The sequence below is a fragment of the Drosophila ficusphila genome, unplaced genomic scaffold, assembly GCF_018152265.1.
Source record: "Drosophila ficusphila isolate 14025-0441.05 unplaced genomic scaffold, ASM1815226v1 contig_414, whole genome shotgun sequence".
Taxonomy (NCBI): Eukaryota; Metazoa; Arthropoda; class Insecta; order Diptera; family Drosophilidae; genus Drosophila; species Drosophila ficusphila.
In genome coordinates, this window is record NW_025064328.1 from 14,011,194 (window position 1) to 14,034,083 (window position 22,890).

Consider the following 22,890-nt stretch of genomic DNA (forward strand, 5'->3'; position numbering starts at 1 on the left):
ATTCAGCAGTTATAGCGACTTTAATCGATCCTTTATTACGTGGACTTAACTTACATTTAGCAACAATATTACTTAGACGGTAATGGAAACGGAAATCGCCTCGGGGACCGAAACGCTAAAAGGCAGGGCTGTCAGGAGGGACGCATCCCTTGGTGACCTTCCTCTAACACTGGGTGATACAAACACAAACGCTAGCGAGGATTATGTTTCTCAACATAGAAGCGTTCCGGCAGGGTGTGTATTGAACTGGTAACTCAAACCAAAGTACAAAATATATCTACAGAACGTACAAATATAAAGGTCAATGAACGGGCACTTCACCAGCGCTGCAGGCGCGTAAAAATATATAGGTAAACAGACTATCACGACCCAGGCTCATGCACACTTCCTCACACACGCAGCTCTCATTCACACACACTGGGCCCTATTGCATAGAGCTAATAGGCTCTAATCGCGGCGCAGCAGGAATCTTTTGATGCTCTCCGGTAACGGCAGCTCGGTAATCACGTCCTCCGAAAAGTTCTCCAGGATGACGTTGCGGCAGGCGCTTTGCAGGGAAAGAACTGCACAGACAGAGGGTTAGATGAGGTGCTAGAGACTATTTCGAATAATGCCACTTACTGCCCTCCAGCTGGATGATCCTGATCTGCTTAGTGGTGCCATACACGTCGATAACCACGAAAAGAGGCGCTCTGTTGAGCGGAATGTCACGTGAAACGGGGCCACGATCCACCCCGTTGATGATGAAGTGCAGTTCGCCCTTCGAGGCACTATGGACCGTGGGCACGTATATGATGCCGATGCGAGAGCCCCGGTCCGTGAGCAATATGTCCGAGTCGTTGCCATTGCCCATCGCCGGGCGAAGAAGTCTCTTTGGTAGCAGGCCGCGAGGCGTCCTAACATGCGTGGCATCGCCCAGAAGGTTTCCTGGCAAAGATAGACTATACAATACAAACGTGTTCGAAAGCTCAACCGTACGTACTGTGTGGCTCTTCATCCGTCTCCGGCTCAATGATATCGTTGGCCTCTTGGCGCTGGTTCATCTCGAACTTTGAGATGGGGTAGATCCAACTGTTACCCAGGTTGGCGAGGTCGGGCAGCGCGAAGTGGGGAAGTCCCTCGCTGCTAGTGCGAATCACATTGGGCGCCAGTTCTGTCAGGCCCAGGCGCATGTGGCCCGACCAGCCGCGTTCTATCTTTTCGATCTCCACCAAGAAAATATCGCCCGGCGCCAACGGGCGCTCCGAGAAGGTGAGGGCGTCGGCGAAGCTGGCTCTGCGGTAGGCGACGGTGGCGTCGTCACCCAGCTGGATGTTGGAGCCGTGGTACGGGTGGAAGCGGCTCAGCTGTCGCTTGCGACTGCTTACGGCAGCGACGCCCTCCCACAGTCCCAGGGGTAGGTCCCGGTTGCGGTCCTGCTCCAGATCCGGGTCCTCCTGCTCGACGGCGTCGGTTGCTCTGGGATAACCGCGGAGAGGGCCCGCCTCCACCGCCTGGTCACTCTCATCGACTGCTTCCATGGGGTGTTCAGTGATCCTGGCGTGCCCGCAGGTTGCTTATTTACCTTTTGTGTATATTTTCCTCAATTTCGGTTTGTTGTTCGGCGACTAGGGTTGGTAAATGGCAGACAGCGCGCAATAGTGCCATTCGCCGAGAGGGACGCCGTTCAGTGTTGGGCAGCGTTCGTGACGTAACCCTGGAACAGCTGTTTGGGCAGACAAGTTAGAAATTACGAGGTAAGTAAAAATATATAATTTTGACTGAAAACCTGGCAGCTGCTTACCCAAAGTATTCTAGATGCGAGTACCCGGAGCCCTTTTTGCCGCCCGCGGCCGAGCGCCGCAGAGCGAGAAGGACGTGCCCTTCCAGGAGATTTTACCGCTGCGTCTAAAGAACACCGTGAGCGGGAAGGCGGACTCCGGAGCGGATGTGGCCTGCCTGCAGGAAATGGGGGGTGCTCTTCGCCTGCCTAAAGGACAACGAGTTCGTGGAGAAGTACTGCCACAAGGAGATTAGCCAGTTCCAGAACTGCTACAAGTGCTACATGGACCGCAAGTTCGAGGCCAAGAAGACCGTCAACCAGGGTATTGTACAGCCGGGCACCAACCTCAACTACAAGCAGCTCAATAAGTACATGCGCCGCTACCCCAATCCTCTCTAGCTTAGAGTCCTTTGAGTCTTTTAATAATATACTATTTACAAAGTAAAATGCAACAACGGTTCAATTCTCAGTAGACCACATCGGCGTCTCCCAATCCAGCGGAGGATTGGCTCACGGGCGAGGGCTGGCTAAGTCCAAAGTTAGAGATGGCACGCAGGAATTGCGAATGGGAGTGCTGTGGCTCGTAAAGGTCCGATAGAAGCGGCTTGTCTCGTACTCGGCTTAAAAGATCGGACATTTGCCTTGGTTTTGGAACAGCCGGCGTTGGCAGAGCTAGGTTGATGTGTAGTGGGTAGCCGCCATGCTCCCAGGTGTCTGCCAAGGTCTGAAGACTTCTATTTGCCTCTAGGACCCGGGCCCGTTGGAAGTTTAGACGCTCCTGCTGAAGTTCAGACCACTGTTCCTGTAAAGAAGTCAGAATTAGAACAAATATTTCAAAGTTGCACTGTGGAATGCTTACGGATCTGGTTCCCAAGCGGCCAAAATACTTGATTTGCTCCTGGACGTTAAGCACTTGCTGCATATACCAGTCGCGCGCCTTCTCTACGCCGTCCAATCCGAAAAGAAGCAGCTCCCGTTGCTCCTCCAGCTGCTTCAATCGCTTCAACATATTGTAGTCAATGCCGTGTTGGAGGGTGTGCCTGCGGGACTCCCTGCGCTTGCTGGACTTCTTGGGCAAAGCGGGAAGGACTGCCATGCTCCAGTCGGTGGCCGAGGCGGAGGTGGATGAGGAACCGCCGTCCGCTGAGCCACGGTGCTCCAACTGCTCTCTTGTCTGCGGAAGCTTGGGCTTTCCGGAGTCCGCCATTAGGTTCAGTTGCCAGTTTTGCAAAGCATTTCGTATGTCCGCCTTTCCCAGGGGAGGCGAGGTCGTGGTCACCTGTCGTGGCGGCTTGGGCGGGGGCGCCGGCGAACTGAACTCCGGAGCGATGTTCACCTGGGAACGAGGCCGCGTCTTTAAGTCTCCGACTGCCTGCTGCTGGTTGCGTAGCAGGCATAACTTCAGACCGGCGCAGAAGCGTTCGAAGGAGAGCAGTCCGCTGCTGGGAGTCACGCGACGCAGCGAGTCCAGCACCCCACGTGGCAGGCCCTTGGATCCGTCGTCCTGCCAGCCCTTCTCGATGTCCATGAAGCGAACGTAGCCGCTTTGCTTGTCGTCCAGAATATCGAAGAGCTTCTTCATTGACAAGACAAACTGCTTGGGCAGGGCGTCCATGTCCAGGGACTGGGACTGCGTCTGGCCGAGATTGCCTGCTCCATCGCCGGTGCTGAGGTTCAGCAAACTGATGCTGGTGTTCTGGCGGAGCATCTTCTTCTGCCGATGCTGCAAGATGGAAAGTGGCTGGGATTACAGATCGTCCCACGCTTGGTCCCAATGCATAACTGAATATTCATGCGAACTCATTTGCATGGGTGACTCAAAACGGAATGTGTGAATTTGGCACGCTCAAAATTTCCGACATTTTTGAAATAGAAAATACATAACGAAGACCCACGACTCGAGTGGGGTCGTTTGTTGTTTTTGTTATCACATCCTTTTGGACATTTTGGTTTTTAAGAAATATTTAAACTGCCTGGTTAAATTAAGCCACCAATTTTATTTTAGGTTTTGCACCATTTTTTTGAAAAGGTAAACTATCAAAGTTATTGGGCAATTATGTATAAACTTTTGCTACAGCTTGGCTTTGTCACATCATTTGTTTATAAACAAAGAGTTTGCCCTCCGATTTCTTGACTTACCTAGGCTATACGTAATTGCTGACTCCTGAGATGAAAGCACAATCCAGTTCTTCCGTGCGGCTCTTCTGGCAGCCTTTTGAGGCCGTTCGTCAAGGCTTCTGCGCAAGATCTGCACCTATTCTCTGTGTACACAATGCAGCTTGGCGCGTTTGCCAGGCCGAAACACCCAAACCCAACCAACTGGTTATATTGACTGCACACTAGAGGCGCGACTTGAGGTTTTCGGCCCGAGTCTCGCACGCATGCGCAACTTGCGCGACTGGTTTCTGTGCTTTTTCGGTGGATCTTTCAGCGGCTACCCACACAGACGCAAGTCGGAGAGCGCCAGGAGGCCAACACACACAACACACAGCCTAGGCCACAGCCAACCAGCCAACCCATCGACAGAGTCCCTCTCACGAGATTTGTGTAGAAACGTATTTATTAGTAGAAATGCATTGCGCTTGGCTTAATCAGTCGGAAGAGGAGCTAATCGCCTAGGTTAATTATGTATCTGGTAGGTGTATCTGGTATCTGCTGCGCGAACTGCAAACTCTGCGTGATCCAATGGGCTGCGGCGCCCCTTGTATGGATTACTAGAATGAGCCTTTCGTCTCAAAGTTGGGTTCCACTAAGTGCTAGGATTTGATCGTATGCTAGGGGTCTCGCTCGGAGTCCGTTCCAAGGAGCACCAAGTGCTCACAAGTCGGCCACCGACTTCCGGCGCACGTACTTGGCGAAGTAGTCCGGACGCCAGCACTTGCAGGAGCCCGGGATGAGGAACCAGTCGTAGTAGAGACGCACCTGGAAGCAGCCCAGCTCGTCGTGTCCATCACAGTGGGCGTCCGCAGAGGCCGAGGCGGCGGATGATCCGGAGGAGGTGCCGTCGGAGGCGGTGGCGACGCCAGCCCGCTTCTGTAGGTACTGCTGGTAGGCCTGGAAGTCCTGCACCGAGGGCGCCTGCGTGGTGGTCGAGCTGGTGGGCACCGTGTCCTCCGCATTCGGGTAGAAGATCTCGGCCACCAGCAGGCTCACCCAGCGCGGGGACGACAGGCAGCCGCCGTCCAAGTAGTGGCAGCGTGCCTGGATGCAGCGCGTCACCTCCACCGTCTGGGTGAAGTAGCCCTCGTAGGGAATCTGCACCACGTAGCGCCAGGCACCCTGGTAGTTCTTGGCGAAGACGGGGGTGGCGTACTCCACCTTGGCGGGGCACGGGGTGGGCGGACCCTCGTACCGGATGGGGCCCACCTCCTCGCGACGCTCCGCAGTGGGCGTCGCAGCGCCGGATCCCCCGGTGTCGCCCTGGATGGCCCTGTACAAGGTGCAGAATCTGTGGGATAATTTCGGATTTAAATTGGGGGTTAATTTCAGAAGGGTGGAGCTTTCTAATTTTTAATTGAATAAGGAGTTGAAGCTGATGGAGCTGGAAGAAGGCGAATAACTATTCAACCATTGTTAATCCCCTCATCTTAGAATTGGAATTCCGGTTTTAATTAATGGAGTTTTGCCATATTAATATTTATATGGCTTACCATAAGGAAAGTGAAATGGCAACCTAGTTTTCTTTTTCGGGCTGTTAAATATTTTGTTTGCGATGATGCACGCTTAGAGAAGTTGACCTCCTTAACCCCCGCTCTTAAATTACTACTCTTCCCTCTGGTTAAAGCAATGAACTTACACTCCACCGCCGTCGCAGAATTTGCGCGGCTTCCTCTCCTCGGCGGCCCTTCGCTGCTGTAGAGTGGGCTCCCTCTGCTGCTGGCTGTGCCGCTCCTCCTCGTCCAGGGCGGGGTCGAAGTAGCTGTACTGGCCGTCGGTGGACTCCACACCCTCCGGCAGGCTGCGGCGCACGCGGGTGGCTCCTCCCGCCGGGTAGGGCCGGTCGATGTTGTTGCTGTCCAGCTGCTCCACGGGGTCGTCGCGGATGATCTGGGTGACCTTGGGCAGGGTGTCGTCGGCCTTGAGCACGGGCAGGGTCTTCGAGAGGAACTTGAGCGTCTGGTTCCGGATGAGTTCACTGCGGGCGACAAGTTTTTATAGATATGTTTAGGATGCCCCAAGGCCTGCACTTCACTTACAAGGGATAGGGCTCCCCGAGCACGTTCTGTCCCAGCGGATTCTTGGGTATCTGGCCCTTGTTCAGGTCGCCGCAGATGTTGTGCACGGAGACGGCGGACTTCTTACCGGCGGCCACGTCCTTGCACTCCGCGTTCACGAAGGTGTAGGGCGGCGGCCTGACCTTCGGGGGCACCGCGTTCGGGGACTCCACGAAGGCGTAGTAGCCTTCCGGCGGCTGCTCCTCGCCGTAGTCCGCCGACGACTGTTGCTGCGGCTGGCCGAAGCCCAAATGGGCCAGCAGCAGAAAGCTGAGAATTTTCTGCAAAGGGCCAAGACAAAAGACAAATGACGGTCACGGTGGATGTGGAGGTGAAGGTGAAGGTGGAGGTGGTGGAACAAAGCGTTGCGCTTGCCTGGAGTCAAATTAATTGCTCCGAGACTCGGCGAGCGTGAATGGCCGGCATTGTCCGGGGAAAAAAGCGAGATCTTTTGGCCCGGCCAGAAAGACACTTTTCGAGGTTTTGTGTTTGGCGAAAGCGCGAAAGTTTCTGTCTGTCTCGGTGAAGATAAACAAACCGAAGCCGAGGCGCGACTTTTGCATCTCTCTGCTCCGATCACTTGACCATAATTGTTCGGGGGAACTTTCCCTGAAATTCTGGGCAGCGGCGACCCAACGAAACCAAAAGTTCCTCGGACTCTGCCAGAGCTATTCAGGTCAGGTGGCCGCGCGCTCGGTGGGCGGATGCAGGGCCAAGAGGCTGTGGAATTTCTCCGCTCGCGACACGGTTCACAGCGCGATTTGAATGCGGGTCGGGGCAACCTGAAATTGGGTCAGTTTCCGAGCTCGTTCTTTTGTTTTTTCCCTTCTAATGGGCCCGAAACTCGTTTGCCCTGCGAGAGAGTGCCCGAAACGGAGCCATGAGCCATGAGCCATGAGCCAGTCCGATTTGCATAGGTAAATATCGGTAGCCCAATTGCGGATTGGAGGCTGAACAGCCAGTCGTTCTGCCCAGAACAGAACCCGTTGGCGGTGTGTTCCCAATATGCGTGCCACACGACTAACGGGAAAGTTGCTCGGCACCCGGCCAAAAAGCCAGAAGTTAGAGGAGCGAACCCGAAGGCGGCCAGAACGGAGCGGAACGGAACGGAACGGGGCGCTGCTCCACAGTTAGCTTAATTCATTAGCATGCTCCAGAATCGGGCGGTTCCCAGCGACTGGGTAACAGTAAACGGGGGGAGCGCTTGGCTCGCCAATGTCAGCGCATTGCAAAACAAAAGACTTGGGCAACGAACTTGCCGCAGATGTCGTCAATCAGTAGACAGCAATGAGCAGTAAGCAGTAGGCAGTAATGATGACATACCAGCACTAAGCGATAATCCATCTCGCTCGATCGCTTGTTTTGTGGACGGTTCTTGGTCTCGGCTCTTCGGCTTGGGTTTCTTCTTTGGCGACTTTCGATCCGCAGTGGGGAAAACAGAACCTGGCGCGTCAAGTGCAGCGACTGAACTGATTCTTTGGCCGAGGCGCTGCAAACGTTGAACCTCCTGCCCGGTCAACTAGCAAGAGCATGAGAAAGTGGAAAGAAAGAAAGCTTTACCTTGAGTTTGGCGTGCTCCAAGAGAGCCAAGCTTGCAGATGGCTTTCCACCCAGAGGCATACTTTCGGGCTGAAAACTCTTGGAAAGACGTGTCCCAAGCGAGCAACCAAACTCTTCCCATCGACTGATGACTATAGTTTCAAAACTATTTTAAATAAGTCGTTATTAAAACCGAAAAACCACTAATAATATAGTGTTATTAGACTTTTCAATTAACAAATTAACCCCTTACCAAAAGTGCTCTTTAGATTTTATTTTGTCGCTTCAAAATCGTATTTTATATCCAACAACTTCACGTTTATTTCCGAATACATTGAACGTTTTACACCGTAATAAAGTTCCTTCTCTCCAGAAAACAGTGTGGCAGAGTTCTCAAACATCCGTTATTAATATATTGTTTGGTGTAATGCTTTTCTTCTACATGTAGAATACATTATTCATAAAGTAATATTGCAACTATCGTATATATGAGTACATTATCTTAAAGTAAACAGAGTTGTATAACATCTTCATAATGCTTTTCGCTCGGTAGCTCCGGCTTAGAAATATCATATAAAGTAAACTTTAGGCTTATGGCTATAGTGCGTTTGTGTATGTTCTTGTTTCGGTTTCGGTTTCGCTTTCATTTTCGGTTCTCCTTCTCTGTGCCCATGCGGCCTTCGCACCTGAATATTGCGTCGCGTCTAATTCTTGGGCGAAACAGTGATAAGTTTGTGTGGCGTCACGGGGGATATCTGCAACATTCGAATTAAGGCACTTAGTTCAAGCTATTCCGGAGGTTCGGCTGCTGATTTCACTCACCCAAAGGGACCGGCCCATGTATGATTCGTCGTCGTCCTCGATCAGACCCGCCGTGTGGTGGTGACTCTGCTGGTCAATGAACAGCAGCGTGTCCTTGCTGCAGGTGTTCGCCGACTTGCGCAGCAGCGACGACAGGGTCTCCGTGTAGTTGGAGCTGGTGGAGAAGGAGTGCCGCAGGTTCAGGCTGGCCGCCGTCTGCTGTTGTTGGTGGTGCGTGGCGTTCTCCACCGCCGACACGCTGCTCCTGGATCCGTGCCAGTTGTGGTTGTGCAGCACCTGCCGCGAGAGCTGCAGGCTGGACGAGAGCTGGGGCGTGTTTCCGTTTCCGTTTCCATTTCCATTGAGCACAGCCGGAGCGGCGGCCACGTGGCCGTTGATTTTGCTCTGCAAAGTGGACGTCACTGAAGTACTCAGTGATCTTGGCGAGGAGCGCGACGAGAGCGAGCTTTCCGAGGAGGAGGAGCTCGACGAGGGGCTCGCATGGCCATTGGTCTTGACCTCTGTGGATGGCTGTCCTTCTGGTGTGGCTTCCGGGAGGTCGGTTTCGTCCTTAACGGGCTCTACCTCCTTCTCAGGCCCCAGCTCAGTGCAGTCTTCATCCATGGCAAATATGGGCGTAGCTTCCTCTGCAGCGGTCTTCTCCGGTCCATCTTTAGTCGCTGGCGGTTTCTCCGTCTTGCTGGTCTCACTTAAACTGGTGTCCACGTCGGCATCGGCATAGGCCAGCTCCTCAATGTTGAGCTCGTGGGTAACAGGCGGTTTCTCCAGATCCCCGGTTTTGGGTTCCTCGGCAGCTGAAAGAGACGAACGGCTGAGATTTACCTGCTCGGCAGATCGCTAAGTTCGGTTGGCCTTACCTTGGTCCTCCTCCTGACAGATTTTGGGTATGTCGACTGGCTTGGATTGAGCCTTCTCTGCCACCGCTGTCGCCGGAGACTCTGTGGTCTCGCTGGTATCCAACTTGGCCGGCTCCTTCTCCTTTCCGGAGGTTGAGGAGGCGGAGGACGATGGTGCCGGGGCGATGCGCGATACCCAGTGGTCACCCGAGTTGGAGCTGGATCCGGAGCACTCGCCGGCATCAACACTACGTCGCTGGTAAAAGAGCATGTAGGCCTCGTTGTTGATGATGTCCTGCTCGATGTCGTCCTCGGGCACCTTGCTCACGCGCTGGTCGTCGAACTTGTACCACTGGCGGTCGTAGGGGTTCTTGCAGGCGGCCGTGTAGTGGCCCGTCTCCAGGGTGTCGCCCTGATGGTAGCACACTGCGTACAGGTCGTAGCGCGTGTCCTTCGGCTCGCAGCGCGAGTTGAGCGTGGAGGAGCGCGAGTCGCCGGAGCGGGCCCGCTTCCAGGGGTTCGCGCTGAGCCCGAGCCCGAGTCCGAGTCCCATCCCAGCCGCAGCGCCCATGCCCAGCGAGCTGCTCGCGCTCTCGTGGACACCGCGGGCCAAGTGGGGCGACATGTCGAAGGCGGTGAGCGGGAACTTGACCATGGTGGTCAGCTTGGCCGCCTGCGGCCCCTTCGACTGGTGCTGGCGGAAGCGCTTGAAGTGCACCACGAGGATGTCCGGCAGCGACCACAGGCCGAGCGTCTTCACCACGGGCAGGTACTGCTGGCAGTGCGGGCAGCGCCAGGCGTCCTCGGCACTCAGGGTCTCCGCCTTGGTGTAGTGCTCCAGGCACTGCTCGAGGGTCAGCGAGGCGGTGTCGCTCGGCTTGCTGGCGCTCAGCCGCGCCACGCTCTCGTGCTCGACAACGGCCTCCTCCGCCTCCTGCTGCTTGCCAACGAAGTGCTCCTCGGGGGCGCTCCACTCCAGCAGGAGCTTGATGTGCTGCGGCCCCGCCTCGGAGGAGAGCACGGAGAGCGCCATGTCGATCATCTCGGTGAGCAGCGGGTGCTCCACCTGTTCCAGGTAGGTGTCCGGGTCGGCGGAGGGGTCCTGCAGCCGTATGCGGAACATCTCGGCCGGGGGCGTGGCGTAGGAGAAGACCTCGGGCTTGAGCAGCGGCGCCATCTCGCGCAGCATCCGCTTCTGCAGGTCCTGGTAGGAGCAGTCGCGCGGCGCCTTCATGCTGAAGGGGGCTCCGAATCGGGTTATGTCCTTGCCATCCTTCGCTCGGTACACGTTGGCCACCAGCAGCAGCAGGTCCGCCTGCGATTGCGTGGCTGCAGGAGCAGTGGCAGTGGCAGGAGCAACTGCAGCGGGAGCGGCCATGTCCCTCCCCCTCTGGCGGGGTGGTGGCCTTGGGAGGGGGCGTCGCCTCCGGCACCTCGATGCAGAAGATGGTCTCGATGCTGGCCAGCGTCTCCACGGGCTGGGTGTCGTAGAAGACGCGGGAGAAACCCTCGGCGTTCAGGTCCACCAGCACCATGCGCGACCCCTGGATGCCCGTGTCCGTCTGCAGCTGCTCGCGAAGGGCCACTATGGGCGATCCGGCCGGCACACGCAGGCCCATCCGCACCTGGCGCGGCAGCTGCTTCATGTAGACCACCGTGACGAAGATCGTCTGCTGGGTGAGCTGCGGCAGCTGAACGGAGATGCAGTGGAAGGGGTCGAAGGTGTTGGACTGCTTCTCGCAGCGCGGGCAGGTGAGCGAGGAGCGGAACTGGGCCTGGAACACGGCCTGGACGAAGCTGTTGTTGCACCGGATGTGGTTGGCCAGCGTTTCGGCGGCGATCACCTCGTCCGAACGGCCATAGGAGTTCTGTGTGGATGGAGTTAGTTAGTGGATGGCCATCAAGCCAACTGGAGGTGGGGACCCTACCTTAAGGCTCTTGTAGCGCCGCTTGCTGGCCATGTTGAGGTCCTCGTGCACCTTGTCCAGCAGCCAGAAGAGGAACTCCTGCGCGTCGTGCTGCGTGGAGCTGCGGAACTGCGTCCCGTACCGATCCACCACGGCCTTGAAGCTGGTGCTGTGGTCGCTCTCGTTCCGGCAGGTCCACAACGCCTTCAGCACGTTGGCCAGCTGCTCGGTGAGCTCTCCCTTGGTGCCGAACTTGCGCGAGTTGATCTTGTTGCGTCGCTTGAGGTCAGCCTGCGTGGGATTAGAGATTGGGGATTAGCGAGAGCTAGGGAGTTACTAGATGAGTTGGCAATATTCACCTTGTACTGGTCCAGCACAAAGTACTCGGCCAGGATGTCCGTGTGGCTGAGGCACTGCAGCACCGCGTTCATGAAGCACGTGTTGCCGTGGTTCTTCAGGCCCATCACGCCCGGCGTCTGGTCCGGCGGCCACTGGTAGCCGCCGATGGGGGGCACTCGCTCCCCCCGCCCGGTCCTGCTCCGCCGCCCGCCGCGGATCCCGGGCCCGCCGGATGGCCATGCTTGTTCGCCTGCGGAGGGGAAGATGAAGAGGAGATCTGTGTTAGTCGCCTGGGAGTACAAATTGCTCGCTGGCCAAGAAACCCGTTCCAGATCTCACTGGCGTGCACTGGAGTGCAGTGGGGTGCAGTGGAGTGGCCGGGCCACTCTCTGGCGATTGGGTTTCAATTTCGATGCCAATTAAAAATTGTTTAGTGCTGCGCGCCGACATCAATTTGCGGTAAATGAAGAAATATTTAGAAAACAAGGCGAAAAAGAAAGGCCTGTCAGCCTCGAACGAATAGTAAATGCGGTTCGGCAGAAGTAAATCATCAGCTGGCGGATAATAGCGATGTGTAGATAGTCAAAGGCTTCCGCGAATTGGCTCCGCCACAATGGGAATGTTTAAGCTTCCAATTAGGAGTGCGTGTTTAATGCGAGCTAAGGCGCTGGGTAAACTACGGAGGAAGTGTGTTTGGGCTCAATCGTCTGGAAAATTTCGGTGTTAATCACCAATGAGATCGAAATTGCTTCAATGGGATGATGTGGAGGTGTGTCTGGGCGAATCTGTACAACTGAAAAACTTTCCACGAAACAAAGCGAAAACCAAGAACGGAAAATGGTGGAAACTAGCCTCGGCCTCTCGATGGATAATCTGTGGCGTCTGACTAGGTGTTTGCAATCTTTTTTTGTGCAACTGGAGCAACACCTCTCCAAGGGGCCGAGCATGAGTTTACGATATTATAAACAAGCTCTGGAAAGGCAGCGAATGCAAACGGAATGAGCTGTGGCCGCGACTGAGGCTGGTGGCAGTGGCATTCTCGATGTGGCCGAGTGGCTTTAACGGCTTCGGTTGCGTTCAGCAATGAAAATTTGTGGATTATGAAATTGGCAGCGGGTCGGGGAGTGGGGTGCCCACTTGGAGGTCACTCGACCGATGCGGGGTCAATGCTAAGTGGCTCTACTTCCCGGTTTGCCAAGCAGACCCGCTGACGAAGGCAGACGGACTATGATGGAGATGAGTAAGACTGGTAACGTCATCGTTCGAGTGTGTTGTTCGAAAATATCAAACAAAAGCCAGCGGATAATGGATCCAATAGAGGCAACAAAAAGTGGCCAAATCAGCGACCGAAAGAAGCGCAAATCGAACAGAAAACCCGTTTTCTGAAAGCGAAAACCCACGCAAACTGAAAAGTGGCAAAGAAATCGGCGGCCAATGGTAAATTGGCCAGGGGAAATAAATCTCTGTGTGGGATGGGCGTTGGTGTAGGGCTGGTGGTGATCATGACACTACAACGAGCTGGGCCTATGGCACATGGCCCACTGATTAGATTGGTACCTCTTTTCTGCGCCAGCATCCGGTGTAGAATGGCACGATTTCAATGAAGGCGATGCGACTCGCAGCCGAGTGGTGCTCCTCCGACTTGAAGACGCGGCATTTCCGGGGAGAAACGTGGAGGTTGGTTAGAGGTTAGAGAGACAGTTAGCACAGATTTTCCGCCACATCACGCTGCAGGAAGGTTCCCAAGTCATTAGCTTGTCCCGTTCTCCCAAGCGCAAGCTCTGTGACACCATGGTGGCACCCCCTCGCTGGCTTTGAATAATTGTTGCTTTTGTTGGCAAATTGACATTGAACCGACGTCCACTGCATCGACCAAATGCCATTTGAATTGTCTTCTCGGGGAATCGGACGGGGAATCGGAGGGCGGGGGGAGTGACCGCATTGACTGGCGGCCAAGTGGCTGCTCGAGTGCTTCCCGGACAAAGGAAAGATGCACGGACTGGAAAGGGCACGGACTGGGGCCAACTTTAAGAGTCGTCACTCCCGGCGCTTTAAGCTTAAAGCTGAATCCCGGAGCAGCCGGCACTAAGCCGATTTTCTTAATTAGAGGCGCCGCGCTAAGCCGAAAGGGTTCTTCAGCTCAGTTCGAGCAGCTCAGCCCATTAGCCGAGCCCAATTAAAATGGCCGGCAGTGATGTAAACCCAGCCGAAAAGCATCGCTCGTAAGAAGGGGTCCACAAATCCACGGTTGGGACAGGGCCTCTCCGAATAAATTGAGTGGAATTCCTGCCCGAACGCATGTCATACACATCCCTTGCTCCCGGTCCGCTGACCTAATCGCGGTGCTCATTTCTCACACAGCTGGAAGCGAGGCAGCAGACTTCGAGACGTTGCGCATACGCCGCGTTCGCCCGGCCTTTCCCAGCCATTCGTACGTTTCTGGCTGGCGGCTGGTGGCTGGCGGCTGGTTAATTGAGCCAGCAGCGCGGAGGCATAGAATAAAAGTAGCCACTGGCCACTTGTCTCAATTTGCGCCGGCAATTTTATCATCGTCGTCATTATTATTTATAAATTAAAGCAAATTTCTCCCGTTTTGTTTGCCTGCGAGTCAGCAGCGGCCAGGCCAAGTGGCCCAAATGTTTTTCTTTATACGTATATCAAGTGTCGCCCGCCTCGAGTTGCTCCCCAGTCCACCCCAGTCGCATCGTGGCTTTGTTTACATTTGCGTATTCCGCTTAACTTGATGTATCGAATTATTGTGCCCGCGTCTCGAATTCTCGCCGCTTTCCAGCTCGCTTTTTCGATTCAGGCAGCAAAAATTCCATTCCGCCGGAGCAAGTGTGTGTTTGCTCGCCCAGATAAGGCAGCGGGGCGCTGGACGGGGGAGGGGCGAGGGAGCGGAGCGGAGCGGTAGCGCGCCAGATAACTTATAAATATTGCACTGCACTCGAGTATTTGCCCTGCCTTTACGTAAGCCACGACGACAAGCCGCTCCAGATGCAGATATACGTATATCTGTGGTGCAGTTACGTTTGCGTTTTATTAAATAATTGTAAATAATTGAGGATAATTGCTGCTGATGTGGCTGCCACTGGGTTGTTATTACCTACGAGATCTTGGCTGGAGCATGAATGAAACTGCTTTTTGGGCTGGGCCCCGGAGAGCGCAATCCCGGCGAGATCGAGAGCGGCCGATCTAGCCTCGGCCGCGTCTCCTACCGGTTGGACGGCATTTCATTAATGGATCGCTCGAGCAGACTATTATTAGAGCCCGGCTGCCCCCTATATCTCCCCGGCTAATCGCATTCGATGCTCGGTGCTATTCCGAGTTTAAACGCAGCCCTAAACGATGAGTTCGACCCGCGAACGATCACGTGACAAGTACGGGAATGTATAAGTGAGGTACAACCTTAGCGGTTCATTGATTCCACCGCTCGCAGCGATTTAGTGGGAAGGCGGAGTGGATCGCGAACATTTCCCCGGCTGAGATTTGGAACCCGCCAGATAAGGCATTGAAATAGCGTTTGGCAAACATTTGGCTGCCTTTATGGTTTTATTGCCTCCGCCAGACGAGCAATGTCTCCATCCCGCTTTTTACCACCCAGTAAACCGATTTGATCCCCCACATTATGTTAGCTGGAAGAGAGTCGCACGGGGCGGAAACCACGCCCCCTCGGAAGGGGCGATTACGTGATGGAGCCGCAAAGCTCTGTCAAGGTTGCGCCCGCAAAGGGGATCTAATCAGGCCACCTTGCAAACAGGTCGCTTATCAGATACGAGTGCTCGGTTCCCCATATCTACATGCACAGTGCGCGGCACCAGAATAGATCGGTTGTGGCTCAAAATAAAAACTAGGGGTGGAAAAAAGATCGATTATTGGGTTAACAGCACAACCCATTCGGGTGATAGCAACTCCACAGGTGACAATACGTATTCTTGATTGCACTTGTTCAGCCAGCTGTCATGATCGCTCGGCGATTAAAGTAAATACGTAAGACAGGCATTTCGAGAACTCGAGTGTTCCGATGAATCAGTTGAAGGACCCACTGAACTCGCTTACCCGCAATGCGTATAATTAGGCTTTTATTACTGCTTTCTCGATCATATCAGGCAGGGGATGACTTGATTTATCCGCCCCACTCGCACCTACACTTGTGATCGCCGCTGTTGTTACGACAGCCCTTATGACTTCTGTCAACTCCAACTGATAGCACCCGTTCGGCTTGGACCCACTGACTGTTTTGGCCAGGCCTTGGCCATCGCTTGAATTTGCACTTTTCACACATGTATAGCTATGTATGTACATACGTATGCTATTACGGAAGGGAGGCCCCAGTGCAGAGCAGAGTTCTGCTGCTTGGCAGCGGTTTTGGGGCTCTTTATGGGACTTAAGGCCGTATATCATGGTGGGGCCACCTGGGCGGTGCGTAATTAACTCCGAGTGACGTGGATAATTTCCCGCTGCCGTCTGGGAACCGAGCAAACAGAGAAGAGTAACGGCCAATTAGACGGACTAAGCGCTGAACACATAATTCCCCGATCCCCCTTGAGTACTCTACTGTAACCGGGCGACGGGGTCCCTCGAGACCGAAATGTGAATTCTAAAATGATTGTTTATGAAAATAAACGTGCCGGGCCATGGAAGTACGAAAATAAACGCAAAGGCTAAAAATTCTGAAAACATTTTTTCAATTAGTTTGATCTCAATTGATTTTACCTTGAAAGCGAATTCAGTCAGAACGGCAGAGCGAGAGGGGCGATGGGGAAGGGGAGCGGGACGGCAAGAGCGAGTGCAAAACGTGCGAGGCAACCCCAGCGAAAGCAACAACAACAATAGAGCAACTGTAGCGCTAGGAATCGCACTGCGAACACAAACAACCATAGACAATAATTCGCACAGTTGTACAACAGCAAAGGTTACGTGTGAGCCACCGGGCGGAAATACGGAATACAAAGAGTACGAGTGCGCGAAAGGCCCCTTGGACCCCTCCCCCTCCCATCCCCCATCGCCAATTGCCACCCCCTGCCATGCGGAATACCCCGTTCGTGCACTTGAAATATCATAGAAAATCAGCAAACAGAGGCGGACGAAGGCGGTGGGCTTGGCGGGGGCGGGACGCTAATGTTACGTACTAATCTCGCCATCAACAAGTGCAACAGCAACAACATGAGACACGGTTTTGTGGGTGGCTAACGCCAAAGCTTACGGAAATAGACAAAACTGTTGCAGGCACTGAGCGAAAAACAGGCTGCTCATGAAGCAGCTTTTGGATGATCTCCCGAGGTATTTTAAGTGGATATTAGCGAGAGTATTTCGTGCATCACTTGTGCGGAATTTATTTATTGTCTGATTAATTTATTTAAACAGTCAATTTAGTGGAAAATTTCAATCTTATTTTTTGTGCACTTGCATGTGCGCCTTTTCACGTGTTGTTTGGGCCGCAGTTGTTGTTGCTCAGATCGTCACACAGAGTGTCACTTCTGACTTTTATGCCGTCTCCCCCAACTGCCCAACCACCCAACCATCCCCTTCCCCGTGCTCCCCCTGAACCCATTGGCATTTGCAATTTTTGGCATGCAATCTTTAATAAGCCACATCATTGCTGGTGTTGTTGCCGCCGTTTCCCAGTTTTTCTCGCAGTTCTCGCAGTGCGATTTCATTTTTCTTTTTCTTTTCCTTTCTTTTTGCATTTCGCTTTTCCGCTGGTTGCGCTGCTGTTTTTTTTTTTTTTTTTTTTTGCTGTTTTTCTGCAGCTATTCAAACTCAGCTTCTGAATAAAATCAATGCGAAATGCGCGAAACGAGATGCCAAGTGCCAGCGGCATGATTCATAAATCCAGCAATTGTTTACAATGAGGTAATCGCCCAACGAGCACACCAACAATGCTCAATTGCCACATAATGTCATTAAGAAAATACCCACAAACAGCGGCAGAAGTAAGTACTTGTTGCTCAGCTTAACGAATGTTTTGCCTTTTTCTGTCTTTTGTTGGTGAAAGGTGCCAAAAGACAAAAGGTAAGGGGAACAAAAAGACCAACTCTACAGCTGGACGCCAATAACGGTACAGTTAAAGCTTGCAGCAGGCAAATCAGTTGAGCTTTCCGTTGCCGTAAGTGCAGCCTCCCCCGTTTCCACTCGTTTTCCAATCGGCGAGCGGCCTCTCAGTTCGAAAACAACAACGGAAGAAACTACAGATACTGTAGTTTTCATTGAGCTTCACGTGCTCCACCCACACCGCCCCTTCACCCCCTCCCGCTCACTCCCCCTCCCCCTCCGCCTTCGCTACTCATTGCCGCATCGCTTTGAATGAAATTAAGTCTGTTTTCGTATGCAGTTATCGTTCTGGAATTCGAAGCGCCGAAAGGTCAGCTGCACTACGTCCGTCAGGTCTTGCCCTCTACAATTAATCAAACTCGCGCAGCAATAGTTATAGAGTCACAGTAAGGCCTCTGTTTATCGATCATCATGAATGTTACCCCAACATGGCTACTACCCGTTTCTTTTTAAGAAAATCGTAATATTGAATAAGGAGAGAAACCGTTCATAAGCACCATAATTTATTTCTTTTAGTTTAAAACGCATTTTGTGCTCTTCCACTGAAGTTCCACTGTGAATTCCAATTGATACGCACACTGTGGGCACCCAATGCAAGTATTATTAGATCAAACTGGTTCCAGAAGCCACGAGTGTCTGTTGCTATCGCTTTCTGGAGAGAAATGGAACGCCTGGAGGCCACGGGGTGTGTCATTGCGCCCTGCACTTGTCTTCAGCTGTCGCTTTCCCCACTTTGTTGCGCTGTCTTCTCGGACAAAAGCGTGGCACACATTTGTCGGCTTGCGCCTCCTTGTTGGGAGTTGAGTTCCCCCGTTGCCCGTTTCCCGCTCCCCAGAGCTTCCCGATACCCGGCTCACCCCATCACCATTAACTTGTGTCTCGCTCCAGCAGCTCGCGACCTGGAAAACTCTTGTTTTCGGGCTCTGTGTGTGCTTGCTTGTTTGTTTATTATAGCGCGAACGGAGCAACAAATGTTGGCAACATTTACACAAAATTGTTTGAACAATTGCTGTCTGCGAAACAAAAGGCGCCCACCTATACCTAGTTACAGACCCCCGAGCACCGAGCACCGCACACCGTTCCCCCGACCACTCCAAGCACCACAAAAATTATGATAATAATGAGACAGCAATTGTTTAAAAATAAAATTTATTTCCATGCCCCGTCCTCGAGTATGGTAATCGTAAATTGGTGCTGAAGAGCGTAGAACATTTGAGATTCACTTCAAAAAGCGGAATCCGATGTATTTATAGTTGTGTAAACAAAGGCTTTTATCCGGGAGTGGAATGTGTGAACAAAGACCGGGCTGCCATATAGATTACCATACCGAAACTCCCTGAAGGAGGCCAGCCAAAGTCCCAATAAGCCGCTTTTCGGACTGATATACACTCGTACGCCTCCCTTATCGACGGTCACGCAAAATGTGACTCAGCACGGGAGCAAAACAAAAAGACTGGCTGAGCGAAAGCAGAAACGTGGCAAAGGGCGATTCGTGCCGTTTCTCCGCCCAGTGGGTGGTGAGTCCATGCGGCACAATGAGAGGACAAAACGGTGCCAAATCGGTGGCAAAGTCAGAAGCAATCGCAGTTGAAGATGCAGATGCAGATGCTCATGGTGATGCAGATACAGATACAGATACAGATACATATGCCATGTGTCCGGCGAGACAAAGAGCAAAGAGCAGCCGCAGACACGAGCAAAACAAAGCAGCCGATAACGCACTAAACGATGCCTTTCATGCATGCACGGCTCTGATAAGGAGCATTATAGAGCACGGAGCATTGTAGGGGACTCGGAGAACGGGGAGGACGCTGCAGAGCTAGAAGCTGCAGTCTAAGCAGCGCGCAAACAAAGGAAGAAAGAAGGTGTACTAGAACTGCATTGACTACGTTTATGCGCACTCCCAAATTGCAAACAAACGGTTTACGAGCGGCAATCGCGTGTTACAATTTCCTATTTGCAGGTAATTAGACACAAAGACCATTATTATTATTTAACCGAAGTACGAGCCCTGAAAAGTAAACAAAGGATCGTATAACACATTCGTAAGAGCAAACAAATGTGTTTAAGAAATATAGACTCCTATTGTCAGAATAATGCTGACTTGAAAATTTTCCTTTGCCTCTTCCCGTGTTTTCGAGTTCGCTAAATTGATTTTTTCTGATCGTTTGACTTTTTGTCGCTCTGCTGATTTATATTTTATTCAAGTTAACACCTTAACATATTAAGCTATTCCCCATTTACTATTTGAAAGTCATCTACAATTTTATTGAACTAGACACCAGTGGGTGAATTCGTAAATTGTAACAACTTGTGTAATAAAGTTTTAAAAACACAACTGTGTGATTAATAGGAATAAGTCATTGTTCGGTATCAATACATTACAATGATTCACCTTATTCTACTTAAATTTTTAAGCCTTGAAAACAAGAATCTCTGGCAATAAATGTTTTTCTAGGGCTTACCACATTCACTGATGAGCTGAGATGCTGAGCGATCCGGTTGAGAAACTTCCTGAAGGACGAACGCCTCAGCGCACGTGCCCTCTTGTTGTTGTTGTTGTTATTGCTGCTGCTGTTTCCATTGCTGGCGGTGGTGTTGTTGTTGTTGTTGTTGGCCATGTTACTGTTGTTCGTGGTCGAGACGGGAGCCTCGTAGCTGCTAAGTGACACAATACTGCCACTCCTTCCCCGCCCCCCGCCGACGCAGGACGAGATGGCCGTGTGGCTGCCACGTCGCTCTCCTTTCCCGTTATCCTTGCCGCTTCCGTTTTCCACTCCCGAGGACGACGACGACGTAACGGCTGCTGCCGTTTTAAACTTGCGCGACCAGCGGAAGGGATTGCGTGGCATGGAAAAGGCGCGGCGAATCTTTTTGGCGGCATTCGTCGTGGTTGCTGTTGTTGTTATTGCTGTTGAAGCTCCCTTAGTAGCTGCCGCTGCTCTTGTTGCTGTTGTTGTGTGGGTGGTGGCGGCGTCGCCCTCGTTCTGCTCTCCTCGCTCCTTTGCAGTGCCCATGTCGGTCTCGCCTTCTCTTTCTTGCTCGCACACACTGAACACACCGATTTCGGTCACATATATATGTATTTAACGTATGAATTGCACGGACGTAGGACGTACTGTACTAATTAACTAGACTAACTAACGCGAATTGACCTTTTAGCAGTGATTTTTGCGACCTCGTTAATGCACTTTTTCCGATTTTCGCTTCGCTTTTTTGTGTCTGCCTCGCCTCTCTTTCTGCGCCGCTGCTTCTTCTTGCTCGCTGACCCACTCCCACTCCGCGACTCTTTGTCGCGTTTCGCATGCAGAAATACTTTCACTTTTTTGGGGCGTCAAATGCGGCGGTTAAACTGCAGCCAAACTGACGGACAGTCGCGCGATCAAACCGTTTTTTGTTTTGGGGCCGCGAATGGCGATAGTATTATTAACCGAAACAAGAGTGTGGCCGTTTTGGGGTACTAAAAAAACACTTTTGAAATATCGCCTTAGTTTTGGGATGAACGCAACATACCTCAAAATATCGATTGCCATCGATAACTGCTGTGGTTGGCAACGCGGTATTTATCTGAAAATTGTTGTCTGGGATAACGACCAACACTACATTGCTCTCTGACAGAAGTTAGCTGATTTCAGACTTTGAAACGTTGGTAACGTAAGAAGCTTACGTTTTATTTAAGTAATGTAGCATACTTTTGATAGAACGTTGTTTGGTCTCGTCAAACATAAAACATAGTATCTACATGAGATTACACACGAAAATACTAAATTTATGATTTATCTGCTCCTTAAAAAATCAAGGATTCAAAAAGCACTGAAAATCTAGTTTTTCGCCAATAAATGTTAGTTCATTCTAATACCTACCGATATATATTTCTTTCTAGAATACAAATAATTTTTTTTTGGATTTTTTTATGGCTGATTTTGCACTTATTTTTTATTGGTTTTTATTAAAGCAACGTATTTAAAAACTTTGTTACTGATCCCAGAAAATAGTGTATTTTATAAAAGAGAAAAAATATTAATAAATAAGTGGTGGCTTGCATTTGTTTAAAAGCAGGATTTTTTAACTAAAGCTGTTGCCTAGGGCTGTTTTACTTATGCACCTTAATATTGTATGACGAAAATCGATATTGTATGAAAGTCGAGAAAAGTTTCGACTGAATTCCCCTAGGGACATCCAGTAAACCCAGTGACGACTTCATTCACCCTCCAACCTGTGCACTTATCGCCCATTTCTGCTCGCAGCAAGCTCTGCTGGGTAAAAAATTAGCACGTCCTCAGCGCAGATAAACGCATCCTTAGAGCGGCCCCTGCCCCTCCCTCCGTTCCTCCCGCATCCTGCATCCTGCGTCCTGCATTCCTTCGCACAGAGAGCGGCCCAATTAGTGCTGCAGTAGGCATTTCGAATCCGTGCCCACAAATCGGCTAATCCGCTGCCACTGCCTGTTCGGAGAGTTCCGAGAGTCCTGGCTAAATGTTGACAAATACCACACCTACGATACAAATAAAATTGCTACAGAAGTACCACCTAAAAACGGGCACAACCGGAACGACTTAATTTGCCCAAATTTACAGGCTGCTCGCAGCAGAAACAAGAAGGATATCTCGACGCCGCCACTGAAGCTGTGGGTTTGCTCCTGCAGAGCGAGTCCAACGCGAGAAGGGGCCCATTCGGAGTCCAGATACCGGAGTCTGAAGCGGAGTAGCCAGAGTCCTGCAGCTCACTCGAAACCGCCACTCACCGTGGCTAATTGCCATCAATAAAGACCCCGGGCTGCGAGCGATTCCTCCGAAACCAGAGCCAGAGTCTTCCGTTCCCCGGCGAAGATTTCGTCGAGCAACCAAAATATTATGGTGTGTCCCGCTGTTCTCGCACAGTCAGCGCAAATTTGCTGCGGTGAATCGATGTCGATGGCGATGGCTGTGTTGTCCTGCAGGACCTTCCCCTCCCCCTCCGCTGCGCTGCGCTGCTCCTTTGGCGGCACTGTGTCCTGTCGTCGTTGTTTTTCCGTGATTTGACATGTCTGTTAGCAGGACGCCTGACCCTGAGCCCGGTCCTCGGACCCAGTGTTCAGTGTTCCACTTTGATGCGATTCGTCAGTGCGGTGGACTGCTACTGCTACTGCGCTCTCCCAGGACTCCGTCCCGAGTCCTGTGACCCTGCAATCTGCGGCTTTCCAGCAGCGTTTGTTGGCGAATCCGAACCCGAGCTCCTGCTGCTCCTCCGCAAGTTGTCCTTCGCCCGAATCGGAATTCGGAATTGGTCACAGGTTCAATCGAATTGCCTCGGAGACCGCAATGCGCTGTATTTATAGTAAACGTGTCCGATTGATTTGGCCCCCGTGGGGAGTCTGTCGCAGATGCCCCAATTTGCATCTATCAAATGGCTTTTCTCGCCATTAAAGTACTCCACTC

At 52.2% G+C, this 22,890-nt stretch overlaps 6 protein-coding genes across 7 annotated transcripts; 1 reads left to right on the forward strand and 5 right to left on the reverse strand.

Annotated features, from left to right (window-relative positions):
- Position 1: 1 nt before the first annotated feature.
- LOC108090781 (neuralized-like protein 2) lies at positions 2 to 1,525 on the reverse strand. The gene is made up of 3 exons (XM_017189628.2): positions 983 to 1,525; positions 622 to 927; positions 2 to 563 (listed from the first exon to the last, which is right to left on the reverse strand). Exons 1-3 carry the CDS (start codon positions 1,518 to 1,520, stop codon positions 448 to 450), a joined length of 960 nt encoding a protein of 319 aa, XP_017045117.1. The 5' UTR covers positions 1,521 to 1,525; the 3' UTR covers positions 2 to 447.
- Positions 1,526 to 1,632: 107 nt separating this feature from the next.
- On the forward strand, positions 1,633 to 2,209 carry LOC108090784. Its single transcript, XM_017189630.1, is given in 3 exon segments — positions 1,633 to 1,736; positions 1,798 to 1,950; positions 1,952 to 2,209. Coding segments are annotated over 2 exon segments (363 nt in total). The 5' UTR covers positions 1,633 to 1,736; the 3' UTR covers positions 2,162 to 2,209.
- LOC108090780 (suppressor APC domain-containing protein 2) lies at positions 2,146 to 4,106 on the reverse strand. Its single transcript, XM_017189627.2, has 3 exons — positions 3,902 to 4,106; positions 2,622 to 3,485; positions 2,146 to 2,564 (listed from the first exon to the last, which is right to left on the reverse strand). The coding sequence occupies exons 2-3, from the start codon at positions 3,468 to 3,470 to the stop codon at positions 2,229 to 2,231; spliced, it is 1,185 nt and encodes a 394-aa protein (XP_017045116.1). The 5' UTR covers positions 3,471 to 3,485; positions 3,902 to 4,106; the 3' UTR covers positions 2,146 to 2,228.
- Positions 4,107 to 4,304: 198 nt separating this feature from the next.
- Positions 4,305 to 7,465, reverse strand: LOC108090779. The gene is made up of 4 exons (XM_017189626.2): positions 7,300 to 7,465; positions 5,959 to 6,257; positions 5,559 to 5,897; positions 4,305 to 5,210 (listed from the first exon to the last, which is right to left on the reverse strand). Exons 1-4 carry the CDS (start codon positions 7,318 to 7,320, stop codon positions 4,580 to 4,582), a joined length of 1,290 nt encoding a protein of 429 aa, XP_017045115.1. The 5' UTR covers positions 7,321 to 7,465; the 3' UTR covers positions 4,305 to 4,579.
- Positions 7,466 to 7,764: 299 nt separating this feature from the next.
- LOC108090851 lies at positions 7,765 to 10,666 on the reverse strand. The gene is made up of 3 exons (XM_017189726.2): positions 9,195 to 10,666; positions 8,338 to 9,131; positions 7,765 to 8,270 (listed from the first exon to the last, which is right to left on the reverse strand). The coding sequence occupies exons 1-3, from the start codon at positions 10,549 to 10,551 to the stop codon at positions 8,220 to 8,222; spliced, it is 2,202 nt and encodes a 733-aa protein (XP_017045215.2). The 5' UTR covers positions 10,552 to 10,666; the 3' UTR covers positions 7,765 to 8,219.
- Positions 10,667 to 11,441: 775 nt separating this feature from the next.
- Positions 11,442 to 20,951, reverse strand: LOC122320050 (GATA zinc finger domain-containing protein 8-like). 2 transcript variants are annotated; one of them, XM_043208022.1, is made up of 3 exons: positions 19,939 to 20,951; positions 12,977 to 13,060; positions 11,442 to 11,669 (listed from the first exon to the last, which is right to left on the reverse strand). In XM_043208022.1, exons 1-3 carry the CDS (start codon positions 20,488 to 20,490, stop codon positions 11,544 to 11,546), a joined length of 762 nt encoding a protein of 253 aa, XP_043063957.1. In that variant the 5' UTR covers positions 20,491 to 20,951; the 3' UTR covers positions 11,442 to 11,543. The 2 variants fall into 2 exon arrangements, with proteins under 2 accessions (XP_043063957.1, XP_043063958.1); XM_043208023.1 differs by lacking the exon at positions 12,977 to 13,060 and having other exon boundaries at positions 19,939 to 20,948.
- Between the last annotated feature and the right edge of the window lie 1,939 nt (positions 20,952 to 22,890).